This window comes from Salvelinus fontinalis, chromosome 34 (assembly GCF_029448725.1).
Source record: "Salvelinus fontinalis isolate EN_2023a chromosome 34, ASM2944872v1, whole genome shotgun sequence".
Taxonomy (NCBI): Eukaryota; Metazoa; Chordata; class Actinopteri; order Salmoniformes; family Salmonidae; genus Salvelinus; species Salvelinus fontinalis.
The window spans coordinates 835,912-859,149 of record NC_074698.1 but is presented as its reverse complement, the minus strand read 5'-3'; the positions used below and the strand labels follow the sequence as shown (position 1 = coordinate 859,149).

The 23,238-nt window shown below is 47.9% G+C and overlaps 2 protein-coding genes across 11 annotated transcripts in view; both read right to left on the bottom strand.

Moving 5' to 3' along the window:
- LOC129832822 (hepatocyte growth factor-regulated tyrosine kinase substrate-like) overlaps positions 1 to 17,867 on the bottom strand; it is a 29,136-nt gene extending 11,269 nt beyond the window's left edge. The window contains exons 1-15 of one of the 10 annotated variants that reach the window (XM_055896846.1): positions 17,564 to 17,867; positions 16,027 to 16,111; positions 15,711 to 15,786; positions 15,090 to 15,182; positions 11,601 to 11,718; positions 11,259 to 11,311; positions 11,086 to 11,154; positions 9,186 to 9,310; positions 7,727 to 7,877; positions 5,656 to 5,754; positions 5,477 to 5,572; positions 3,462 to 3,500; positions 2,511 to 2,705; positions 1,497 to 1,707; positions 944 to 1,116 (exon numbers count right to left, since the gene is read on the bottom strand). In XM_055896846.1, the coding sequence (XP_055752821.1) occupies positions 944 to 1,116; positions 1,497 to 1,707; positions 2,511 to 2,705; positions 3,462 to 3,500; positions 5,477 to 5,572; positions 5,656 to 5,754; positions 7,727 to 7,877; positions 9,186 to 9,310; positions 11,086 to 11,154; positions 11,259 to 11,311; positions 11,601 to 11,718; positions 15,090 to 15,182; positions 15,711 to 15,786; positions 16,027 to 16,111; positions 17,564 to 17,600 (1,620 nt within the window). In that variant the 5' untranslated portion in view covers positions 17,601 to 17,867. Of the gene's footprint in view, positions 1 to 943; positions 1,117 to 1,496; positions 1,711 to 2,510; positions 2,706 to 3,461; positions 3,501 to 5,476; positions 5,573 to 5,655; positions 5,755 to 7,726; positions 7,878 to 9,185; positions 9,311 to 11,085; positions 11,155 to 11,258; positions 11,312 to 11,600; positions 11,719 to 15,089; positions 15,183 to 15,710; positions 15,787 to 16,026; positions 16,112 to 17,563 lie in introns of all 10 variants that reach the window. The other 9 variants (XM_055896852.1, XM_055896851.1, XM_055896845.1 and 6 more) reach the window with 9 other exon arrangements.
- A 3,550-nt stretch (positions 17,868 to 21,417) lies between these two features.
- Positions 21,418 to 22,700, bottom strand: LOC129832821 (claudin-6-like). The gene has a single exon (XM_055896842.1). It carries the CDS (start codon positions 22,368 to 22,370, stop codon positions 21,726 to 21,728), a length of 645 nt encoding a protein of 214 aa, XP_055752817.1. The 5' UTR covers positions 22,371 to 22,700; the 3' UTR covers positions 21,418 to 21,725.
- Positions 22,701 to 23,238: the final 538 nt, after the last annotated feature.

The following is a 23,238-nucleotide window of genomic DNA, read 5'->3' as shown; positions in this document are numbered from 1 at the left end:
GTCACCTGTTATTATCTGTAATAACACCCCTCCTAAACAGACTCCCAGCCCTGTTGTTCCCCAGTCTATCACCTGTTATTATCTGTAATAACACCCCTCCTAAACAGTCTCCCAGCCCTGTTGTTCCCCAGTCTGTCACCTGTTATTATCTGTAATAACACCCCTCCTAAACAGACTCCCAGCCCTGTTGTTCCCCAGTCTGTCACCTGTTATAATCTGTAATAACACCCCTCCTAAACAGACTCCCAGCCCTGTTGTTCCCCAGTCTGTCACCTGTTATTATCTCTAATAACACCCCTCCTAAACAGACTCCCAGCCCTGTTGTTCCCCAGTCTGTCACCTGTTATTATCTGTAATAACACCCCTCCTAAACAGACTCCCAGCCATGTTGTTCCCCAGTCTGTCACCTGTTATTGACTGTAATAACACCCCTCCTAAACAGACTCCCAGCCCTGTTGTTCCCCAGTCTGTCACCTGTTATTATCTGTAATAACACCCCTCCTAAACAGACTCCCAGCCCTGTTGTTCCCCAGTCTGTCACCTGTTATTATCTGTAATAACACCCCTCCTAAACAGACTCCCAGCCCTGTTGTTCCCCAGTCTATCACCTGTTATTATCTGTAATAACACCCCTCCTAAACAGTCTCCCAGCCCTGTTGTTCCCCAGTCTGTCACCTGTTATTATCTGTAATAACACCCCTCCTAAACAGTCTCCCAGCCCTGTTGTTCCCCAGTCTGTCACCTGTTATTATCTGTAATAACACCCCTCCTAAACAGACTCCCAGCCATGTTGTTCCCCAGTCTGTCACCTGTTATTATCTGTAATAACACCCCTCCTAAACAGACTCCCAGCCATGTTGTTCCCCAGTCTGTCACCTGTTATTATCTGTAATAACACCCCTCCTAAACAGACTCCCAGCCCTGTTGTTCCCCAGTCTGTCACCTGTTTCTTCTGTCTCATGATCTCCAGTTTCTGGGCCAGCTGGATCTGTCTCTGTCTCTCTGCCTCCTCGGCAGCACAACGCAGCTTCTCTCTGTGCTCGTCTCGTAGGGCGTTCAGGGCGGCCCTCGCATCACGCACCTGGGCCAGCTTGTCCTGTAGACCCTCGTAGTACACTGGCAGACAGACAGACATGGAGATGTTTAGTTAGACAGCGGTTAAACATTACAGGACCAAGACAACAAACATGGTAAACCAACAAGCAGACATGCTCACGGTTTCAGCAAGAGTTAGGCCGGGATTCAATCCAATCACAGATTTGGACAATATGCCATTTATAGGCCATTCCTGATTGAGACATATGTATCGTTTACAGTGAATGTGGTCTCCACGAACATGGGAACATAGTATTTAAAACATGCATTGCAGACAAAGCGCGATCAGATTGAATCACGGCTTCAGAGAATCTCTTACAAAAACAAACACTGAAACAAAGTCGCACACAGAACCAACCCCCCCCCCCCCCCCCACAGAACCAAACCCCCCCCTAACTCACGTCTCTTCTCGTCCAGCTGATTGAGGATGTCCAGTAGCTGGGGGTGCATGGTGTTGATGGACTGGAAGAGGGAGAGCACGGCGCTGTCGTTGGTGATGCTGCGACCACGCATGTGGTTACTCTTCATACGGTTCAGGAAGGTGGTGACCGCATTCTGCAGAGCCTTCAGGAACGCATCGTGGTTCTCCTCCGACTCACCATTCTGATACTGCTGCTGGGGGTGGGGAAGAAGAGAGGGGAGGGGAGAAAGGGAAGACGGGGGAGGAAGAGGAGAGGAGAAAGGGAGGACGGGGGAGGAGAAAGGGAGGACGGGGGAGGAGAAAGGGAGGACGGGGGAGGAAGAGGAGAGGAGAAAGGGAGGACAGGGGAGGAGAAAGGGAGGACGGGGGAGGAAGAGGAGAGGAGAAAGGGAGGACGGGGGAGGAGAGGAGAGGAGAAAGGGAGGACGGGGGAGGAGAAAGGGAGGACGGGGGAGGAGAAAGGGAGGACGGGGGAGGAAGAGGAGAGGAGAAAGGGAGGACGGGGGAGGAGAAAGGGAGGACGGGGGAGGAGAAAGGGAGGACGGGGGAGGAAGAGGAGAGGAGAAAGGGAGGACAGGGGAGGAGAAAGGGAGGACGGGGGAGGAAGAGGAGAGGAGAAAGGGAGGACGGGGGAGGAGAAAGGGAGGACGGGGGAGGAGAAAGGGAGGACGGGGGAGGAAGAGGAGAGGAGAAAGGGAGGACAGGGGAAGAAGAGAGGGGAGAGGAGAAAGGGGGGAAGAGGAGAGGAGAAAGGGAGGGAGAGGAGAGGAGAAAGGGAGGACAGGGAGGAAGAGGAGGGAGTAGAGGAAGAGAAAGGAGAGGAGGGAAAGTGGAGAGTCATTCAGGAGGAACAAACAGCTAATGAAAAAGAGCATGTAGTCATTTCTAATCTAAATCTACTTCAATCTCTGCTGCTATGCATGACTTTTCACCTGAATAAAAAATAAAATCCGTTTGTCTTCCATCTCTCATAACTCAGCAGTGTACAACTAACCTCCACTACGTTGACTGGAGGCGGGGCCATGACGACTTGAGCTGGGAGTGGTGCGACAGTTTCCACTGGCTGGGGCTGGCTGATTGGCAGGGGCTCAGTAGCCAATGGTACGGGGGCAGGGGCAGAGGGGGTGGGACTCTTGCGTGCCTCTTCCTGTTTCTTCTCCCAGTACGTTCTGTTCAGGTAGCGAGCCAGCTGGAGAGAAGACCATTATAGTTCAGGTCCTCTCAACCAAAACATGACTAGACATACTGACCTGGGACCAGTTCCTCAAACACATAAAGACGATCTTTAGCAGAAAGATCATGAGTCCATAGGTGGGCAATGGACAACCAATGATCTAGTAATCACCTATATGTTTCTGGGAAACTCACCCCAGTATATAGTTAATTTACACTACAGTGCAGTCTGAGCTGTAAATGTAACCGTATCAAATGAGATGTAGGTTTAATTCCAGACTCAGAGACAGCGCAGAGACAGCCCAGAGACAGCCCAGAGACAGCACAGAGGACAGCACAGAGACATCTCAGAGGACAGCACAGAGACATCTCAGAGGACAGCACAGAGACATCTCAGAGGACAGCACAGAGACATCTCAGAGGACAGCGCAGAGACAGCGCAGAGACAGCCCAGAGACAGCCCAGAGACAGCCCAGAGACAGCCCAGAGACAGCCCAGAGGACAGCGCAGAGGACAGCGCAGAGGACAGCGCAGAGGACAGCTCAGAGACAGCGCAGAGACAGCGCAGAGACATCTCAGAGGACAGCACAGAGACAGCTCAGAGACAGCTCAGAGACAGCACAGAGACAGCACAGAGACAGCTCAGAGACAGCACAGAGACAGCACAGAGACAGCACAGAGACAGCTCAGAGACAGCACAGAGACAGCACAGAGACAGCACAGAGACAGCTCAGAGACAGCTCAGGAGTGTCAGAGTTGACATGTGTCCTACCTCGGGGTCCACATCTTCAGCTGAGGGAGCAGAGGAGTTCTGTGGAGAACACACACATTACACATTACAACAGACCCTATACATGGTTAAGTCCCTGCACAGTTAGTACATGTGCATAGGCCCCCTGCACAGTAATTACAGGAGCATAGCCCCCCTGCACAGTAATTACAGGAGCATAGGCCCCCTGCACAGTAACTACAGGAGCATAGCCCCCCTGCACAGTAATTACAGGAGCATAGGCCCCCTGCACAGTAACTACAGGAGCATAGGCCCCCTGCACAGTAACTACAGGTGCATAGGCCCCCTGCACAGTAATTACATGGTTAAGTCCCTGCACAGTAACTACAGGAGTATAGGCCCCCTGCACAGTAACTAGAGGAGCATAGGCCCCCTGCACAGTAACTACAGGTGCACAGGCCCCCGGCACAGTAATTACAGGTGCACAGGCCCCCGGCATAGTAATTACAGGTGCACAGGCCCCCGGCATAGTAATTACAGGTGCACAGGCCCCCGGCATAGTAATTACAGGTGCACAGGCCCCCGGCATAGTAATTACAGGTGCATAGGCCCCCTGCATAGTAATTACAGGTGCATAGGCCCCCTGCATAGTAATTACAGGTGCATAGGCCCCCTGCATAGTAATTACAGGTGCATAGGCCCCCTGCATAGTAACTACAGGTGCATAGGCCCCCTGCATAGTAACTACAGGTGCATAGGCCCCCGGCATAGTAATTACAGGTGCATAGTGGTACTTGAATATACACATTACCATACATAACAACACACACAGAGTACATGTCTCATTATTCACCTCTTGACCAACTAAGTGGTTAGTGTAAAAGATGACTTACGGGTATAAATAAATATTTAGATAAAAAGATGTGTAGCAGTTCAGTATAATATGGAGCCGTCATAATGTACCAGTTACTAAGTAATACTTCACAAGAGACTTAGTGGGGCGGCACGACAGTGTAGAAAACAGAGTACTTATATAAAGAGAGAGGATGGTGTTAACACAGAGTACATCTAGAGAGAGAGGATGGTGTTAACACAGAGTACATCTATAGAGAGAGAGGATGGTGTTAACACAGAGTACATCTAGAGAGAGAGGATGGTGTTAACACAGAGTACATCTAGAGAGAGAGGATGGTGTTAACACAGAGTACATCTAGAGAGAGAGGATGGTGTTAACACAGAGTACATCTAGAGAGAGAGGATGGTGTTAACACAGAGTACATCTAGAGAGAGAGAGGATGGTGTTAACACAGAGTAAGTACATCTAGAGAGAGGATGGTGTTAACACAGAGTACATCTATAGATAGAGAGAGGATGGTGTAAACACAGAGTACATCTAGAGAGAGAGAGAGGATGGTGTTAACACAGAGTACATCTAGAGAGAGAGGATGGTGTTAACACAGAGTACATCTTTAGAGAGAGATGATGGTGTTAACACAGAGTACATCTTTAGAGAGAGAGGATGGTGTTAACACAGAGTGCATCTAGAGAGAGAGAGGATGGTGTTAACACAGAGTACATCTATAGAGAGAGAGGATGGTGTTAACACAGAGTACATCTAGAGAGAGAGAGGATGGTGTTAACACAGAGTACTTCTAGAGAGAGAGAGGATGGTGTTAACACAGAGTACTTCTAGAGAGAGAGGATGGTGTTAACACAGAGTACATCTATAGAGAGAGAGGATGGTGTTAACACAGAGTACATCTAGAGAGAGAGAGGATGGTGTTAACACAGAGTACATCTAGAGAGAGAGGATGGTGTTAACACAGAGTACATCTAGAGAGAGAGGATGGTGTTAACACAGAGTACATCTATAGAGAGAGAGGATGGTGTTAACACAGAGTACATCTAGAGAGAGAGGATGGTGTTAACAGAGTACATCCGTAGAGAGAGAGGGGATGGTGTTAACACAGAGTACATCTATAGAGAGAGAGGATGGTGTTAACACAGAGTACATCTATAGAGAGAGGGTGGAGGTAGTGGATGAGAGTAAGTCTTACCACAGGAGAAGAGTAGAGTGAGTTGACGGGGGGGGCTGAGGAGGTGACTGGGGCGGGGTCAGCTTTGGGGTAGACCCCGTACGAGTTCTTCTGTCTCTGTAGACACACAACATGTATCAGTGTCTTTCCATTCCCACTGTGGAGCTACAGTCCCTTTATTTATATACAGCACTACCCACCATCCTCTCCTTCTCCTCAGCCTCGCTCTGTGATAGGGCGATGGCCAGCTGAAGCTCCTCCTCCTCCTGCAGGGCCGCCTCGTCCCGTTTGGGGGGCACCTGGTGAGACAGGGAAAAGAGATGAAACCCCCAGGGGAGGGAGGCCCCGAGGCGAGAGGGCCAGGGAGGAACAGGGGCCCACAGGAGAGAGGGCCAGGGAGGAACAGGGGCCCACAGGAGAGAGGACCAGGGAGGAGAGAGAACCAGGGAGGAGAGAGAACCAGGCAGACCCCGAGGCGAGAGGGCCAGGGAGGCGAGAGAACGCCAGGGAGGAGAGAGAGGGCCAGGGAGGAGAGAGAGGGCCAGGGAGGAGAGAGAGGGCCAGGGAGGAGAGAGAACGCCAGGGAGGAGAGAGAACGCCAGGGAGGAGAGAGAACGCCAGGGAGGAGAGAGAACGCCAGGGAGGAGAGAGGGCCAGGGAGGCGAGAGAACGCCAGGGAGGCGAGAGGGCCAGGGAGGAGAGAGAACGCCAGGGAGGAGAGAGAACGCCAGGGAGGAGAGAGAACGCCAGGGAGGAGAGAGAACGCCAGGGAGGAGAGAGAACGCCAGGGAGGAGAGAGAACGCCAGGGAGGAGAGAGAACGCCAGGGAGGAGAGAGAACGCCAGGGAGGAGAGAGAACGCCAGGGAGGAGAGAGAACGCCAGGGAGGAGAGAGAACGCCAGGGAGGAGAGAGAACGCCAGGGAGGAGAGAGAACGCCAGGGAGGAGAGAGAACGCCAGGGAGGAGAGAGAACGCCAGGGAGGAGAGAGAACGCCAGGGAGGAGAGAGAACGCCAGGGAGGAGAGAGAACGCCAGGGAGGAGAGAGAACGCCAGGGAGGAGCGAGAACGCCAGGGAGGAGAGAGAACGCCAGGGAGGAGAGAGAACGCCAGGGAGGAGAGAGAACGCCAGGGAGGAGAGAGGGAACCAGGGAGGCGAGAGGACCAGGGAGGGGAAGGTTAGAAGAGAAACACCAGGGAAGGTAAAGCAGGGTGGGCATTGGGTAATAAGCCAAGCCAATGGCTGCGTTTCAGGTGGTCTTCATTGCAGTTGTGCTTCACGTCTCAGAATATTGCTTTGTCATATTGTTGCAGTTCCAGGATGGATGGTTCACTTTAAAACAGTCCTACAGACGCTGGGAGATCTGATCACCTGAACCCCCCGACTGCAGAGGGAACACTGCTGCTGCCTCGCTCTCCCACCCAGGGGCATGAACTGAGGAGCAGCCTCACTGCAAACACACACAACCTGGAACCCCACCGCAGTCAAGGAGGCAGGGAACGTTAGGAGAAAGACAAACGAGAGATAGCAGGTGGGGCCTTATAAGAATCTAATAACAAAGACTTGATTTCTTTGTGTTCGAGGGGGGAGGGAGATGATTGGTGATCATTGGGAATCATTTTACCACGTCAAACTACAACCCCCCCCCCACCACCCCCCCAAAGCTCATCAAACTACAACTCCCATGTTGTAGTTTATGGCATGTTAAACTGATCCCCATATGTCGTCTCTATTGGGGAGGATGAGACGGTCTGGGTCTGCACTTGAAATTAAACCCTACTCCCGATATAGTGCACTACTATGGAGCTCTGGTGGTCACAGCCCAAAGTAGCCCTAAAGTAGTGCACTACCATGGAGCTCTGGTGGTCACAGCCCAAAGTAGCCCTAAAGTAGTGCACTACCATGGAGCTCTGGTGGTCACAGCCCAAAGTAGCCCTAAAGTAGTGCACTACCATGGAGCTCTGGTGGTCACAGCCCAAAGTAGCCCAAAGTAGTGCACTACCATGGAGCTCTGGTGGTCACAGCCCAAAGTAGCCCAAAGTAGTGCACTACCATGGAGCTCTGGTGGTCACAGCCCAAAGTAGCCCAAAGTAGTGCACTACCATGGAGCTCTGGTGGTCACAGCCCAAAGTAGTGCACTACTATGGAGCTCTGGTGGTCACAGCCCAAAGTAGTGCACTATGTAGGGAATAGGGTGCCATTTGGGACGCAGACACCTTGACCCTGGCTATCACCACCAGGGGGTCGTCTCTTAGGCCATACATTCACTTACTGTTTCCTGGACCACTACCTGAGACTGCTGGGACAGGGGGCTGGTCAGGTACTCTGGCGGCAGCTCTGCCGGGCCTGGGGCCACGGAGGTGGATGTCCCGACGGGTTTACCCCCTTCAGCTTTCCTAGGCGGGGGAGAGAGGGAAGGGTGGCTGGTGAGGAGAGGGGTCAGAAGGGAGGTCGGGGGTCAGACACACAACTTGGTGAGTCAGAGGTGGTTGGACATGGACAATACACTGGATGGATGGAAACCGACGGGTACTGAGCAGCAGAATGGTATTTACAGTAGAAGGATGGATGGAAACCGACGGGTACTGAGCAGCAGAATGGTATTTACAGTAGAAGGATGGATGGAAACCGACGGGTACTGAGCAGCAGAATGGTATTTACAGTAGAAGGATGGATGGAAACCGACGGGTACTGAGCAGCAGAATGGTATTTACAGTAGAAGGATGGATGGAAACCGACGGGTACTGAGCAGCAGAATGGTATTTACAGTAGAAGGATGGATGGAAACCGACGGGTACTGAGCAGCAGAATGGTATTTACAGTAGAAGATCACAAGTAGCCATACAGATCATTCACTAAGTGTACCTACCCACCACATGAAATTATACCACCAAAACAACTTGTACAGGCTGATGAAATGCTCTATGGAGGCTGAAGTGGGACATTTTAAATATACAGGCTGATGAAATGCTCTATGGAGGCTGAAGTGGGACATTTTAAATATACAGGCTGATGAAATGCTCTATGGAGGCTGAAGTGGGACATTTTAAATATACAGGCTGATGAAATGCTCTATGGAGGCTGAAGTGGGACATTTTAAATATACAGGCTGATGAAATGCTCTATGGAGGCTGAAGTGGGACATTTTAAATATACAGGCTGATGAAATGCTCTATGGAGGCTGAAGTGGGACATTTTAAATATACAGGCTGATGAAATGCTCTATGGAGGCTGAAGTGGGACATTTTAAATATACAGGCTGATGAAGAGAAAGGTAACTCTCTCTCTCTCTCTCTAGCCCGGTAACTCTCTCTCTCTCTCTAGCCCGGTAACTCTCTCTCTCTAGCCCGGTAACTCTCTCTCTCTAGCCCGGTAACTCTCTCTCTCTCTAGCCCGGTAACTCTCTCTCTCTCTAGCCCGGTAACTCTCTCTCTCTCTCTAGCCCGGTAACTCTCTCTCTCTCTCTCTCTCTCTCTCTCTAGCCCGGTAACTCTCTCTCTCTCTCTCTCTCTCTAGCCCGGTAACTCTCTCTCTCTCTCTCTCTCTCTAGCCCGGTAACTCTCTCTCTCTCTCTCTCTCTCTAGCCCGGTAACTCTCTCTCTCTCTCTCTCTCTCTCTAGCCCGGTAACTCTCTCTCTCTCTCTAGCCCAGTAACTCTCTCTCTCTCTCTAGCCCGGTAACTCTCTCTCTAGCCCGGTAACTCTCTCTCTCTCTCTAGTCCGGTAACTCACTTGTTGAGCAGCTCGTGGCAGGGCTCACACACACGCACTTCCTTCTCGATGCCAAACTTGGGGATGGTGGAGTACTTGGAGGAACACTTCCCACAGAAGATCTGACCACAGGCTCTGCAGTGATGCTGCCACAGGAGGGAGAGAATGTCAGACAGACAGAAGATCTGACCACAGGCTCTACAGTGGTGCTGCAACAGGAGAGAATGTCAGACAGACAGACAGAGGATCTGACCACAGGCTCTACAGTGGTGCTGCAACAGGAGAGAATGTCAGACAGACAGAGGATCTGACCACAGGCTCTGCAGTGATGCTGCAACAGGAGGGAGAGAATGTCAGACAGACAGACAGACAGACAGACACAGAGGATCTGACCACAGGCTCTACAGTGGTGCTGTAACAGGAGGGAGGGACAGACAGACAGACACAGAGGATCTGACCACAGGCTCTACAGTGGTGCTGTAACAGGAGGGAGGGACAGACAGACACAGACGATCTGACCACAGCCTCTACAGTGATGCTGCAACAGGAGGGAGAGAATGTCAGACAGACAGACAGACAGACACAGAGGATCTGACCACAGGCTCTACAGTGGTGCTGTAACAGGAGGGAGGGACAGACAGACAGACACAGAGGATCTGACCACAGGCTCTACAGTGGTGCTGTAACAGGAGGGAGGGACAGACAGACACAGAGGATCTGACCACAGGCTCTACAGTGGTGCTGTAACAGGAGGGAGGGACAGACAGACACAGAGGATCTGACCACAGGCTCTACAGTGGTGCTGTAACAGGAGGGAGGGACAGACAGACACAGAGGATCTGACCACAGGCTCTACAATGGTGCTGTAACAGGAGGGAGGGACAGACAGACACAGAGGATCTGACCACAGGCTCTACAGTGGTGCTGTAACAGGAGGGAGGGACAGACAGACAGACAGACAGACAGACAGACAGACAGACAGACAGACAGACAGACAGACCGACAGACCGACAGACCGACAGACCGACAGACCGACAGACCGACAGACCACAGGCTCTACAGTGGTGCTGTAACAGGAGGGAGAGAATGTCAGACAGAATAATCCAAACAGATACAAAGTCATATCATTCTCCCCCTTTTACTTACACAATGTGTTACTGGAGGAGGAAGGAAAGAACATATTTCCACATAAACCACTGCTGTTGTTGGTCTGTCCCCTCCTGCCCGTCATTCCGCCAGTCCGTCATTCCGCCAGTCCGTCATTCCGCCAGTCCGTCATTCCGCCAGTCCGCCAGTCCGTCATTCCGCCAGTCCGTCATTCCGCCAGTCCGTCATTCCGCCAGTCCGTCATTCCGCCAGTCCGTCATTCCGCCAGTCCGTCATTCCGCCAGTCCGTCATTCCGCCAGTCCGTCATTCCGCCAGTCCGTCATTCCGCCAGTCCGTCATTCCGCCAGTCCGTCATTCCCCCAGTCCGTCATTCCGCCAGTCCGTCATTCCGCCAGTCCGTCATTCCGCCAGTCCGTCATTCCGCCAGTCCGTCATTCCGCCAGTCCGCCATTCCCTCAGTCCGTCATTCCGCCAGTCCGTCATTCCGCCAGTCCGTCATTCCGCCAGTCCGTCATTCCGCCAGTCCGTCATTCCGCCAGTCCGTCATTCCGCCAGTCCGTCATTCCGCCAGTCCGTCATTCCGCCAGTCCGTCATTCCGCCAGTCCGTCATTCCGCCAGTCCGTCATTCCCCCAGTCCGTCATTCCCCCAGTCCGTCATTCCGCCAGTCCGTCATTCCCCCAGTCCGTCATTCCGCCAGTCCGTCATTCCGCCAGTCCGTCATTCCGCCAGTTAGTCATTCCGCCAGTCCGTCATTCCGCCAGTGCGCCAGTCCGTCATTCCGTCATTTCGCCAGTCTGCCGTGTTGTCTTACCTTTCTAGTCATCACTCCAAACTGAACGCGGCAGCGATGACACTCCTCTGCATCCACCCAATCTGGTGCCTGGACACACAGAGAGACATCAGAGATCCTCCTAACAACCGGAGAACATTCAGTAGTAAGGACGTATCAAACCAGAACAACATCAGTGAGAAGGAGACTCTTACTCTCTCTGCAGCAAACATGGCATCACTCTCCTTGAACTCTGGAAACACGTGACCTGGAACAACGGGAGATACAGGATGTCCAACAATATAGGATAAAGGTTGATGAATACAAGTTGAATATTTACTGTGACACTGCTCAATTCTGTCTGCTGTGTGTTAGTGACTGTGTGTCTGAATCCCAGATCATAGCCAACCTCCCTATGGAAAACCTGAGGACACCTGAGAGGAGGGGATGAGAGCAAAATGACAAAGAGCTGCCACTATGTTTCTTCCACCGAGCCAATCTTCTCAGGTCTTCAGGAGTGTCTAGGGGGCTAGGGGCTGATCTGGGGTCTGACTTACCCTCCACCTTCATGATCTGGTACGTGTCCTGAACCACCTTGTATTTGGGCTCGTTGCGGAAGGCGTGGGCCCAGGCCTGGATCAGGTAAAGGATCTTATTCCTCACGTTCGGCTCCGTCTGTTTCAAGGGGCAACACATCACCACTCACTGAGTTAGAGTACAGATACACTGTAATACATCACCACTCACTGAGTACAACTTCACAAGTACACCTTTTATAGACAGATGAACTGCATTTAAAAACGCTACTCTATATTAAGTACAAAAAATTATAATAAATTGGGCACCTCAGTCCCCTTACAAACACAACACTTCCCCAAAAATAGAAGACAATACTAAGCTATACTATAATAATAATAATACGATATGAATACATCTAGACTGAAACAAGGTTCTAACCTGGCTAGAGAGACTTGTTTTACCAGACCAACAAGTCTCTAGAGAAATACTTCAAACTAAAAGGTTTCTTTTAGTCCTTTTCCCCCTAAATAATCCCATTCCAGACGTCACTTCAGAGACTAAACGTTCAGAGTGTTGTCTTGCTGTGTTCTCTCACAGAGAGGTGGGAAGCTGGGAAGTCCCTCAGTCTGTCTGAATCAGCGTGTGACCAAGCTATGACATCACCATCAGGAAGTCAACAGAAGTTCACCTGACAAGGGTGGGGAGCCAATCAAAAGACTACAATGTCATGCTGTATAGTGTATCCAAATGAACTGTTCCAAGAGGGTGCACCCTTAACATACCATTCACAATCAGATAGATATGCGTGGTGTAGAACAGATACTGTTCCTAGGCCGTCATTGAAAATAAACATTTGTTCTTAACTGACTTGCCTACTGAAATAAAGGTTTAATAAAAAATTTAATAAAAATAGACTGATTTTAGTTTTATTCTGAACATTGCAGATAGAAATGCATTATGTAGAACATACAATTGACAGTCCTGTAAGGAATCGTGTCAACTCCACTCATTAGGCTACATTTCTATGTGGAAAACTGAATGCTCTCTGGCCAGCTCCCAGGCTGTCAGACTACAGCAGACTTGGGTTCAAATACTACTTGAAAATCATTTCAAAGACTTGATCAGGGCTTGATTTAGCTCACCTGGAGCAATGGAACCAATAGAATAGTCTGAAAACGGCAAACCCTGTAGATTCCGGCATTCCAGACAGGTTTAAGCAAAACACCAGAACTATTTGAAAGACTTCTAACCCTATTTGAAACCAGGTCTGCAGTTCACTACAGCACCAGTGGGTGATTATCAGGCTAAGGCGCAGGGTTGAAAGGTCATACGGATTGGAGTCAGCAGCACAAGGCTCAGACATATCCCCCAGACAGATCACACGGTGTGTGTGTGAAAACTAGTACAAACTGTAGCTGGCCATGCAGCTGATTTCAGTATTGAGGGACCATGAATACGTCTGCTATCTAGACACGGTGGAGAAAGCAGAGCCAGAGGTGTCTGCTGTGTTATTACAGCTGTTCTGGTGTGCTGTGATCGCCATGGTTACGTCCCAAACGGCACCCTATTCCCTACATAGTGCACTACTTTATACCAGAGTCCTATATGGGCCCTGGTCAAAAGGAGCGCACTAGGGAACAGGGCTTGGGAAGCAAGCCCATGTCAGCTGACTGGGTCACGGCCTAGTCCTCCTTTAGCCAACTAAACCACAAGAGCTCCAGAGCCAGGGAGGGCATTCCTTCCACAAGGAGCGGGGTGAAGTTTCCTCTAGGTTCAGATCTAGGGTCAGCTTCCCCTCCCCTCCCCCACTCCAAACCTTAACCATTAGTGGGGGGGAATGCAAAACTGACCCAAGATCAGTGTCTAGGGAGAACTTCACCCTTGTCCACAAGAAACCCTCACGTGATTGGATTAGTACTTCAGTGCTGCAGCCTAACCCTCCCAGTTCCTACACTGAGATCTGAATAAGTTGTATCTTGTCAAACTGACAGCCGACATAAAACCAAGACATTACTTTTCTGATCTAAATTGAAATGCTAACATTTTTTTATTATTCTAATGTGTAGTTTGATTCCTGTCCCTTCATTCTCTTGGCTCACCACAAACATAACTGTTCCTGTCCCTTCATCCTCTTGGATCAGTACAAACATAACTGTCCCTTCATCCTCTTGGCTCACCACAAACATAACTGTTCCTGTCCCTTCATCCTCTTGGCTCACCACAAACATAACTGTTCCTGTTCCTTCATCCTCTTGGCTCACCACAAACATAACTGTTCCTGTCCCTTCATCCTCTTGGCTCACCACAAACATAACTGTTCCTGTCCCTTCATCCTCTTGGCTCACCACAAACATAACTGTTCCTGTCCCTTCATCCTCTTGGCTCACCACAAACATAACTGTTCCTGTCCCTTCATCCTCTTGGCTCACCACAAACATTACTGTTCCTGTCCCTTCATCCTCTTGGCTCACCACAAACATAACTGTTCCTGTCCCTTCATCCTCTTGGCTCACCACAAACATTACTGTTCCTGTCCCTTCATCCTCTTGGCTCACCACAAACATAACTGTTCCTGTCCCTTCATCCTCTTGGCTCACCACAAACATAACTGTTCCTGTCCCTTCATCCTCTTGGCTCACCACAAACATTACTGTTCCTGTCCCTTCATCCTCTTGGCTCACCACAAACATAACTGTTCCTGTCCCTTCATCCTCTTGGCTCACCACAAACTTAACTGTTCCTGTCCCTTCATCCTCTTGGCTCACCACAAACATAACTGTTCCTGTCACTTCAATCTCTTGGCTCAGCACAAACATAACAGTTCCTGTCCCTTCAATCTCTTGGCTCAGCACAAACATAACTGTTCCTGTCCCTTCATCCTCTTGGCTCAACACAAACATAACTGTTCCTGTCCCTTCAATCTCTTGGCTCACCACAAACATAACTGTTCCTGTCCCTTCAATCTCTTGACTCACCACAAACTTAACTGGCCCTATGAGAGCTGTCTGAATGGAAGTAACCCAAGGAGGAGATTGATGGGATGTAGGCCTGTAGAAGACCACAGCAGACTAGTCCCCTCTACAGTAACACTCCTATACAACAAGGAGTGGAGGTAAAGGTAAGGACATGACACCATTAGGCCTGACTATCACTTGTTTTAAGGAATGACCCATCAGAATGGGGTCATCCAGGTATCAATGGAGCTTCCCTGGAGTGGAACTGAGCAAGTGGAGAGTGGGAGGGTGAGAGAGAAACATCTGATTAACCTGCTTAAAATGATTTGGCTTCGGTTGGTTTCAATTGAAACTTTTGGTTTAAGAGGCCCTTGATGTGGACCTGTGAGCCTTTGTGCCCCACCTGGAAAATAATCAAAGTGAAAGACTGCTATGATGCTAAGAAAGATGGAGAATGGCAGGGGTGAATGGAAGGTGTAGAGGGGGTGGAGGAGGTGGAGAGGGGGTGGTGTAGAGGGGGTAGTGTAGAGGAGGTGAAGGAGGTGTAGAGGGGGTAAATCAAGACAGGGTCACCTTCAGTAGATCCTTCAGCTCCTCCATGGTGGTTTTACAGGCCACCTCATCATGGACCGTCTGCCCACAGTTCTTCACTACTGACTCCAACACCTGACAGGTAAAAGAAACACTCATAATCACACTTCACAATACAGGGGTCTAATTCTTCTGATTTAGCCTCAGGTCAGACTTTTTACTATGGAACTGGACTATCACCTTGGATACACAGACAGCGTCATTACGCAAAATGTTACGCAGCATCATCTGGATAGGTGTGCAACAAAAGTTCAACATTCACCTTCTGCTACCATTTCTGTCAAGCCGTCTACACATACAGTTTGACGCTTACTTTCAATAAATCCAACGTATGCACCACACAGAACGCACTGCCACTGCAATGCAATGCTGCAGGGCAAACGCAGCGTTCCATTGGAAACGAATGTACCTCTGGTGTACCAAAATGGAATCGAGGCATATAAATCTGGATATCATTTCCATTTATTATTCAAAACATCTGAACATGGCCCAATTTGAATAATTGATCAAGCCATCCTTTAAGCAGCACTAGAAGGTTATCATGATGTCATTACAAGCGGTTCAGCGAAGATCCACGCAGCATTGGTCAGTCTAGGAACCCACCTCAAGACCATAGAGGGCCACATGTGGGTTCTTATCCATCAGCTTCTTCTTAATGGCTCCGATGGCATACTTCGCCCTGCAGGAGGAGAAAGACTTTGATCAGATCAGACACACGTCTATCGTGTGGAGAAACATGGGGCTAGTTCCAATTACTTTCAAATGGTTCCTTCCTTCCTAGGCCTCGTCATGGAAACACTTAAGGACCTCTCCACTGCAATTATCCAATCACAGAGATTAGGCTAGTGATTACCAGAAGGAAGGAAGGATTGTAAGTATTTGATCAGGGCTGTGGTGTACTGGGCACTCTACTACTCACTGTGTGTCTCCTTGACGGATGAGATCACAGATCTGCAGGATGGACTCCCAGTCTGTCTCCAGCAGCAGCTGACTGGTGGCTTTATCTGCAGACAGAGAGGAGAGGGTTCACTGTCTCACATGTCTTTCATTCAACATCATCATAAACATGTACGTCATTCAGCAGACAACGTTATCTGACTTACAGCCAGTGCATTCATCTTAAAATAGCTATGTGGGACAACCACATTTCACAGTCGTAGCAAGTACACTTTTCCTCAATAAAGTAGTTATCAGCTAAGTGAGTGTAGGTAAGAAAAGAGAAGTGTAAGGGTCTTTTAACCAGGGTGGATAAGACTAAACCTTACACCTGAAAGCATAGGCTATTTCTCTAAACAGTAGAGTTGTGTGTTTGCTTGTGAGCAGGTGATATTGATTCATGTGACTAGGGCCTATTCAAAATCATTAATGACTGAGAAAGCAGCCTTTCACACATCACATTTGAATTCAGAGTTTAGACCACAATATGAACGTGTCCAGGCATGGCGTGTGGGCCTATACAAATGTAAATGATCATATTATACACTCACTGTAGGTATGAACCAGAGGATTTCTCCATTCAGTAAATTATGGGGGTGGGGTAGGCCTAGTTAGTGATTAATAGTGAGTGGATCAAGGTACGTTGTTATGGAATGCATTTCTACACAGTAACTAACTAGCTTGCGGCTGTTGCAAAACTAAGAGGAAACGTCGGTGACCGGGAATGAGCCTGTATGTTATGTTATGATTGACACAAACCTTCGGCCTTTTCTGTTGACCAGTTTATTGTGTGTTGGCCAGTTTTTTTTATGCCAACACAGGGCTCAACAATAGGCACTGGCACCCTCAATAACATCAGAGCACTGGAAGCAATCTACTCATGATTACAGTTGTCAGCGAGTTGTCTAAACTGTTTTGGGGTTTAAGTTAGTCTATGATGAGGCTGATAAGAAAATGTCTGGTGACGTTGTCTGGCGCAGTGGGGTGAGCTGGATAGATAGCCAACTAAGCTACTACTAGCAAACGAGCTAATCTAGCTAGAACAACTAGCTAGCTAGATGGCAAATAATGAAAGTTATGCAAATTACAAAAACAATGATTTATGTCTGACGATCAGGGATATCCAACAAAACAAATATGTTTGTATTTAGGATTTTATGTAGGGAAAATCGGGGCGCAGCGAACCCACACAACATCCTCTGATTGCGTTGCTAGCATGCTAGCTAGCCAAGCTAACCTAGGCTAGACACTTTCCGGGTATCTTACAGAGCAAAATGCAAGCATCGTTTTTGGTAGAATAAAAGGCATGTTATCGATAAGTAGTTAAACTGCAATGCTCGATAGAAAAGACGATTCTCGATTAGAGGCCTCTGCCTATCGTCGAACTGAACACAGACAATGCCAATTTTAGCTAGGTAACTAGCTAATGTTAGAAGGGCTGTGTCACAGCCCCAAACGACTGCCAAAACAATAAGCAAAAACAATCACCGGTGTAAAATGTTAAGATACTCATATCTTACCAAGAAGCCTCTCAAATGTTCCACCACCCTTTCCCATGGCTGATCCAATGACTCAGGCTAGCTGACGAGACGTTATTTTTTGGTCAATCAAAAATTATTTTGACACATCCACTGTAAAGATCGCTAGCCAGCTGCAAAGTTATTGCTACTTCCTACTTCCCGTGTCGGGTTTAGAAACTCTGTTGTTCGGTGGTGAAGTCCGTCTATTCCTAAAAGTATTGCGACGTTGCCCCCTAGAGTCTGAAGAGGTGAGTGTACAGGGGGTCATTGTTGTGTACAGTTTATTCAAGTGGACATGGGTTCCATAACATTACGTTTGACAGAGGAACATGTATGACGGTGCAACAAGCTAGCCCTACTGGCTACTCAATCAATCCCAAACGATGGCGGTTTTCTGATCAGTTGGTTCGCCTAAATTCTACCCCGTTTGATAAAGTGAAATATAGGGAGACAATTAATTTAAAGAACAAATCAGAGGCCCATCACAGTCTACCTATGTGAGCCAATTTAATTGACATGAAATTGTTCAAGAGAAGAGAGGGATCATTATGTGTTGGTGGCTGGTGGAGCAGCAACCTTCTATGTGTCTAGGCCACAGGAGGTTGGTGGCACTTTAATTGGGGTGGACTGGTAGCAAATACATAAAACACATGGTTTCCATGTGGTTGATGCCATTCCATTTGCGCAATTCCGGCCATTATTATGAGCCATCCTTCCGTCAGCAGCCTCCTGTGGTATAGGCCTACGTCATCAAGTGTGATCAGGCCCTATCCAGCCATCTATCCATTCCATCACATTGTTATGAGGAATAATGGGAACTGCCTTGCTATATTTCATCACACTCTCCTCCTCCCTACACTGGTATACATAGGTCTACTTAGGTCATAGATGAGTACATAGAAGCAGAATGCATAGAACGACCCACCCCATTCAAGTCAATGATGGCATTATGGGTGGACTGGCAGCCAATGTGAGTGTACCCATGAGTTTACCAGTCAAATTGCCAGGGTTAGAGGTTCCAAGCCCTTTTCTGTGGATTATATTTATATGTATGAGTCACTACCTGGCACTCACAACACTAGAGGCCATTGTTGTGGCTGTGATCCTGATGCTCCATACAGTGGCATTGTGTCTCCGTCTCTACTAGCCTCTACTGTTAGCTAGTAGGGCTGGACGCAGAGAGAGGAAGGTTGTCTACTAGTGGTGTAAAGTACTTAAGTAAAAATACTTTAAAGTACTACCTAAGTAGTTTTTTGGGGGTATCTGTACTTTACTTTACTATTAATATTTTTGACAACTTTTACCACTACATTCCTAAATAAAATAATATACTTTTTACTCCTTACATTTTCCCTGGCACCCGAAAGTACTCGTCACATTTTTAATGCTTAGCAGGACAGGAAAATTGTCTAATTCACGCACTTATCAAGAGAACATCCCTGGTCATCCCTACTACCTCTGATCTGACAGACTCACTAAACACAAATGCTTCATTTGTAAATTATGTCTGAGTGTTGAACTGTGCTCCTGGATATCTGTAAATTTAAAAAAACAAGAAAATTGTGTCGTCTGGTTTGCTTAATATGGGGAATTTTAAATGATTCATACTTTTACTTTTGATGCTTAAATACATTTAAAAACAAATACTTTTAGACTTTTACTCAAGTAGTATTTTACTGGGTGACTTTCACTTTTACTTGAGTCATTTTCTTTTAAGGTATCTTTACTTTTACTCAAGTATGACAATTGGGTACTTTTTCCACCACTGCTGTCTACTAGCGTCTACTATTAGCTGGTAAGGCTGGACACAGAGAGAGACAAGCTGCCAAGAGCGTCCTCACCACCCACCAGTCAAAGAAACAAGACAATGTATAAACAACTGCTTATAGCAGATGACAACATGTGTTTAATTTAATGAGATGGATACCATTTTGTGTGCAGACATTCTACTTTAATTAAAAGTAGAATGTGTGTGTTTAAAATATGTTACTTGATTTATTTATATACTGTATCTCTTTTGTTGGAGGTATGATTCACATCAGGCAATGCTTCTTGTGAATAGCAAACTCAAATTTTGTGAGTGTTTATTATAGGGCAGGGAAGCTCTCATTGATTGGACTCTAGGTTAGCTGACTCCTGATTCCAATTACCTAGGGGTTCACATACTTTTTCCAAGCTACACTGTGAATGTTTAAACGATGTATTCAATATAAACAAGAAAAATACAATAATTAGTGTGTTATTAGTTTATTTTACCAAGCAAGTTGACTGAGAACACATTCTCATTTACAGGGGAGAGGAGGGGGATGAATGAGCCAATTGTAAACTGGGGATTCTTAGGTGACCATGATGGTTTGAGGGCCAGATTGGGAATTTAGCCAGGACACCGGGGTTAACACCCCTACTCTTACAATAAGCATCATGGGATCTTTAATGACCTCAGACTGTACCTACACTAAGAGGCTACATGCCATGCACTGTAATATGTATCTGCTGCTGTACAGTTAATGAAATCTGCATTTATATATGATACATTCCTAGTCATTATTCCTGCCGGTAATGTGAGTTGTCATATTTGTAAGATGGATAGATCTTATGAAATGACTTATCAAATTAAAGTATCTATAACAGCGCTGCTCTGTAGAATCTGAAGGATGTCAACTATGTCTCATGAATACAATATTTATTACTGGGCCTCAACACATCCCACATGACATGCTTCGACAAAACACACACACACACACACACACACACACACACTTACCGTTTGAATGGAGAGATGTTTGTAATTTCTTCTAATGTACTCAATCAACAGTGGAGATTTGACATCAAATCATCCAGTATATGGAAGGTAATTGTTGTGAAGGAATGTTGCCGTTAGTAAAACTAGCGTAGCCTACGGTAGACTCCGTAGAGCTGTTTTTCCCCACCAATCAACGCACACAGAAATACACACAATAAGAACTGAAGAAGAAGACATTGGTGATTTTATGAGTTTAATCAATTCAAAATGATTATGTTATTGTCATTCAATGTATTACGTATTGATCATGTGTTCAAAAACAATGTTGTTCCATTTGTAGTGTAAGCCTATTAACCTTGCTCGTATTATATGCTAATTATGTTCCGGCCCGCCGACTATTAGCTCAGAAAACCTTTTGGGCCCGAGGCAAAAACCTAGTTGACGAACCCTGTCTTACATTGTATGGGAACTATACAATGACATCATCAGGTGATGATGTCATTGTCAGCCAATCATTTGTAAAGAGCCTGGTTCTGCTGGACTGGATACAGTCTGAGTCTTAAATTGAACCCTATTCCCTATATAGTGCACTTCGTTTGATCAGAGCCCATTGTAGTGCACTAGTTTTAAACCAGAGCTCTATGCTTCCATCAAAAGCATTGAACTGTATAGGGAATCGGGTGGTATTTGGGACGCAGGCAGTGTCCCCTAAGAACTGAGGACAGGACCCCGGATTTGATATCTAGACTGGACTGGAGACATTGAAATAATTGTACAGTCTGTAGTGATGGCCTGATGGGAGATGGAGGATGAGTGGTAGCTGGTTGGGAAAAAGACCATTCGCTGGTGCTCTCTCCATCAGCGCTACACCACACACTCACAGACGTACACACGTATACAGTTCCCCATTGTTCTATTGTTCCGTTCCAATCTGCACCACCACTCACAGTGCACAATGGTGACTACATGACAACATGTTCCATTGGCCCACTACAATGCCAAGACATTTACTCTTGGTGAACATCATTTCTAATCCTTTGGTTTGAAGCGAATATAGGCTACTGTATCCTAGAATAGATGAATTCACACAGAGGAGTTTCCCAGAGAGGAATTGAAAGACTGATGATTTTATTGGGTTTTACACTGACAGACAGACTGACAGAACACAGGGTTATCAGGAGGACAACAGGGACACATGAAATAACAAAAGGATTTCACTATTCCCTTCATAACCTCCTAGTGCATCTTTTGAAAGAATGAGAAAAAGCACCACAGAATAATAATAACATTCCAAAGTATTAAAAAGTATAAATACTAAGAGAGGAGGGTTTTTCATGTTGTCGGGGCGGAATCATGGAATCATAGAATCATAGATTCTCGGAATCATGGGGTGTTGTTTTGTGTTTTGTGGCATTCCGATCAGACGTAACCTTTGACCTGAGCGGCAGGTCCTCTACGGGGGCTGCTGTCGCTGCTGAAGGTCGGAGACCCGGGGATGCCGGGAGGACTCGACCCCGCATACAGCAGCGACCCACCAATCAGGAGCAAGGCTGACGCCCCCCAGCCCAGGTATAGGGCGGGGCCTAGCTCTCTCTTGTGCGGTGCGGCCACGTGGGGATCATAGAAGTCCCTGATAATGGAGTGGGCCGTCCAGCAGATAGGAACCAGGTAGAGAAACCCAGCGATGCCGAACAGAAAGCCGGAGATCCTTGCAATACGAGCCTTCAGACTATTCTGACCAATACACTTGGTGCACTTTACCCCCACCACACCGAGAGCCAGGGCCAGGCCACAGAGGAGGACGGAGAGCACGGTGAGGCCCCGGGCCGCCTGCATGTCGCTGGGCAGGGCCAAGAGACTGTCGTACACCTTGCACTGGATCTGGCCCGTTGATTGGACGATGCAGGTCATCCACAGCCCCTCCCAGATGATCTGAGCCGTCACAATGTTGTTGCCGATGAAGGCGGTGACGCGCCACAGTGGAACAGAGCATACCAGGAAGCCGCCCACCCAGCCAACCAGGGACAAGACCAGGCCCAGGAGCTGCATGCCGGTGGTCGCCATGGTGAAGGTGAAAGGCTGTTGTTGTTGTTGTGGTAGTAGTAACGGTTGTGGTGACGGTTGACGATGTCTACCGGTATTTGGCTGGATCTTCGTAAGTATTTGTACCACGTTGGTTGTTACTGGGATGTTAAAGTCCTTTCTCTTTGTCTCACTAAAATAGTCCCAAGCTGTGGAAAGTCTATGCACCCCCGAAATCTTGAAAAACAGATGTCTTCCTCCTCTTCTTCTTCTTGCCCCTCTCCTTCTCTCTGGTTGATGTGGAGGCCAACTGGGGACAGACAAGGCCAAACGTCCTAACAACCAGATGGAATTAAAGCAGTGGTTAGTATAATGATCCAGATGAGGACATTTCTGAACTGTACTTATGCAAATGTACTTCTAAGCCATCAGAATAATAGCAAATCAAATCATTAATCAGTGTAAATAACATTCACCCAGCCTATTGACTCCTACACAGATTAACATGGCATTAATAAACATTTAAAAGTCTAAATAATCACAGTGCTTAGCTACTGTAAATAATGTTTATCATAACTATTTGTAAACAGGCAGGGAGGGCCTGAGAGTGACTGGATTCCAGTGTGGATCCGAAAGGAGCAGAGAGAATGGTTTCCATTGACTGTGCTGTTGTGGGTGTTGGAGCTACGAGCTGCTATGCCTGCCTGGCCGGAACACTGGATTATCTCAGAAAAACACGAGGAGGATCGGAACACAGCAGGGCTTTCATACAGGACTGGTACAGTGGGCCCAGGCTCTGTTGACTGAGGACCCAGCTCGGTTTAACTCTGTTCTGGACTGTCTTAATTACACTGGGAGAAATAACAGCTGGACTAATACAATAGATTGATCAATCACTACTTGTATCTGC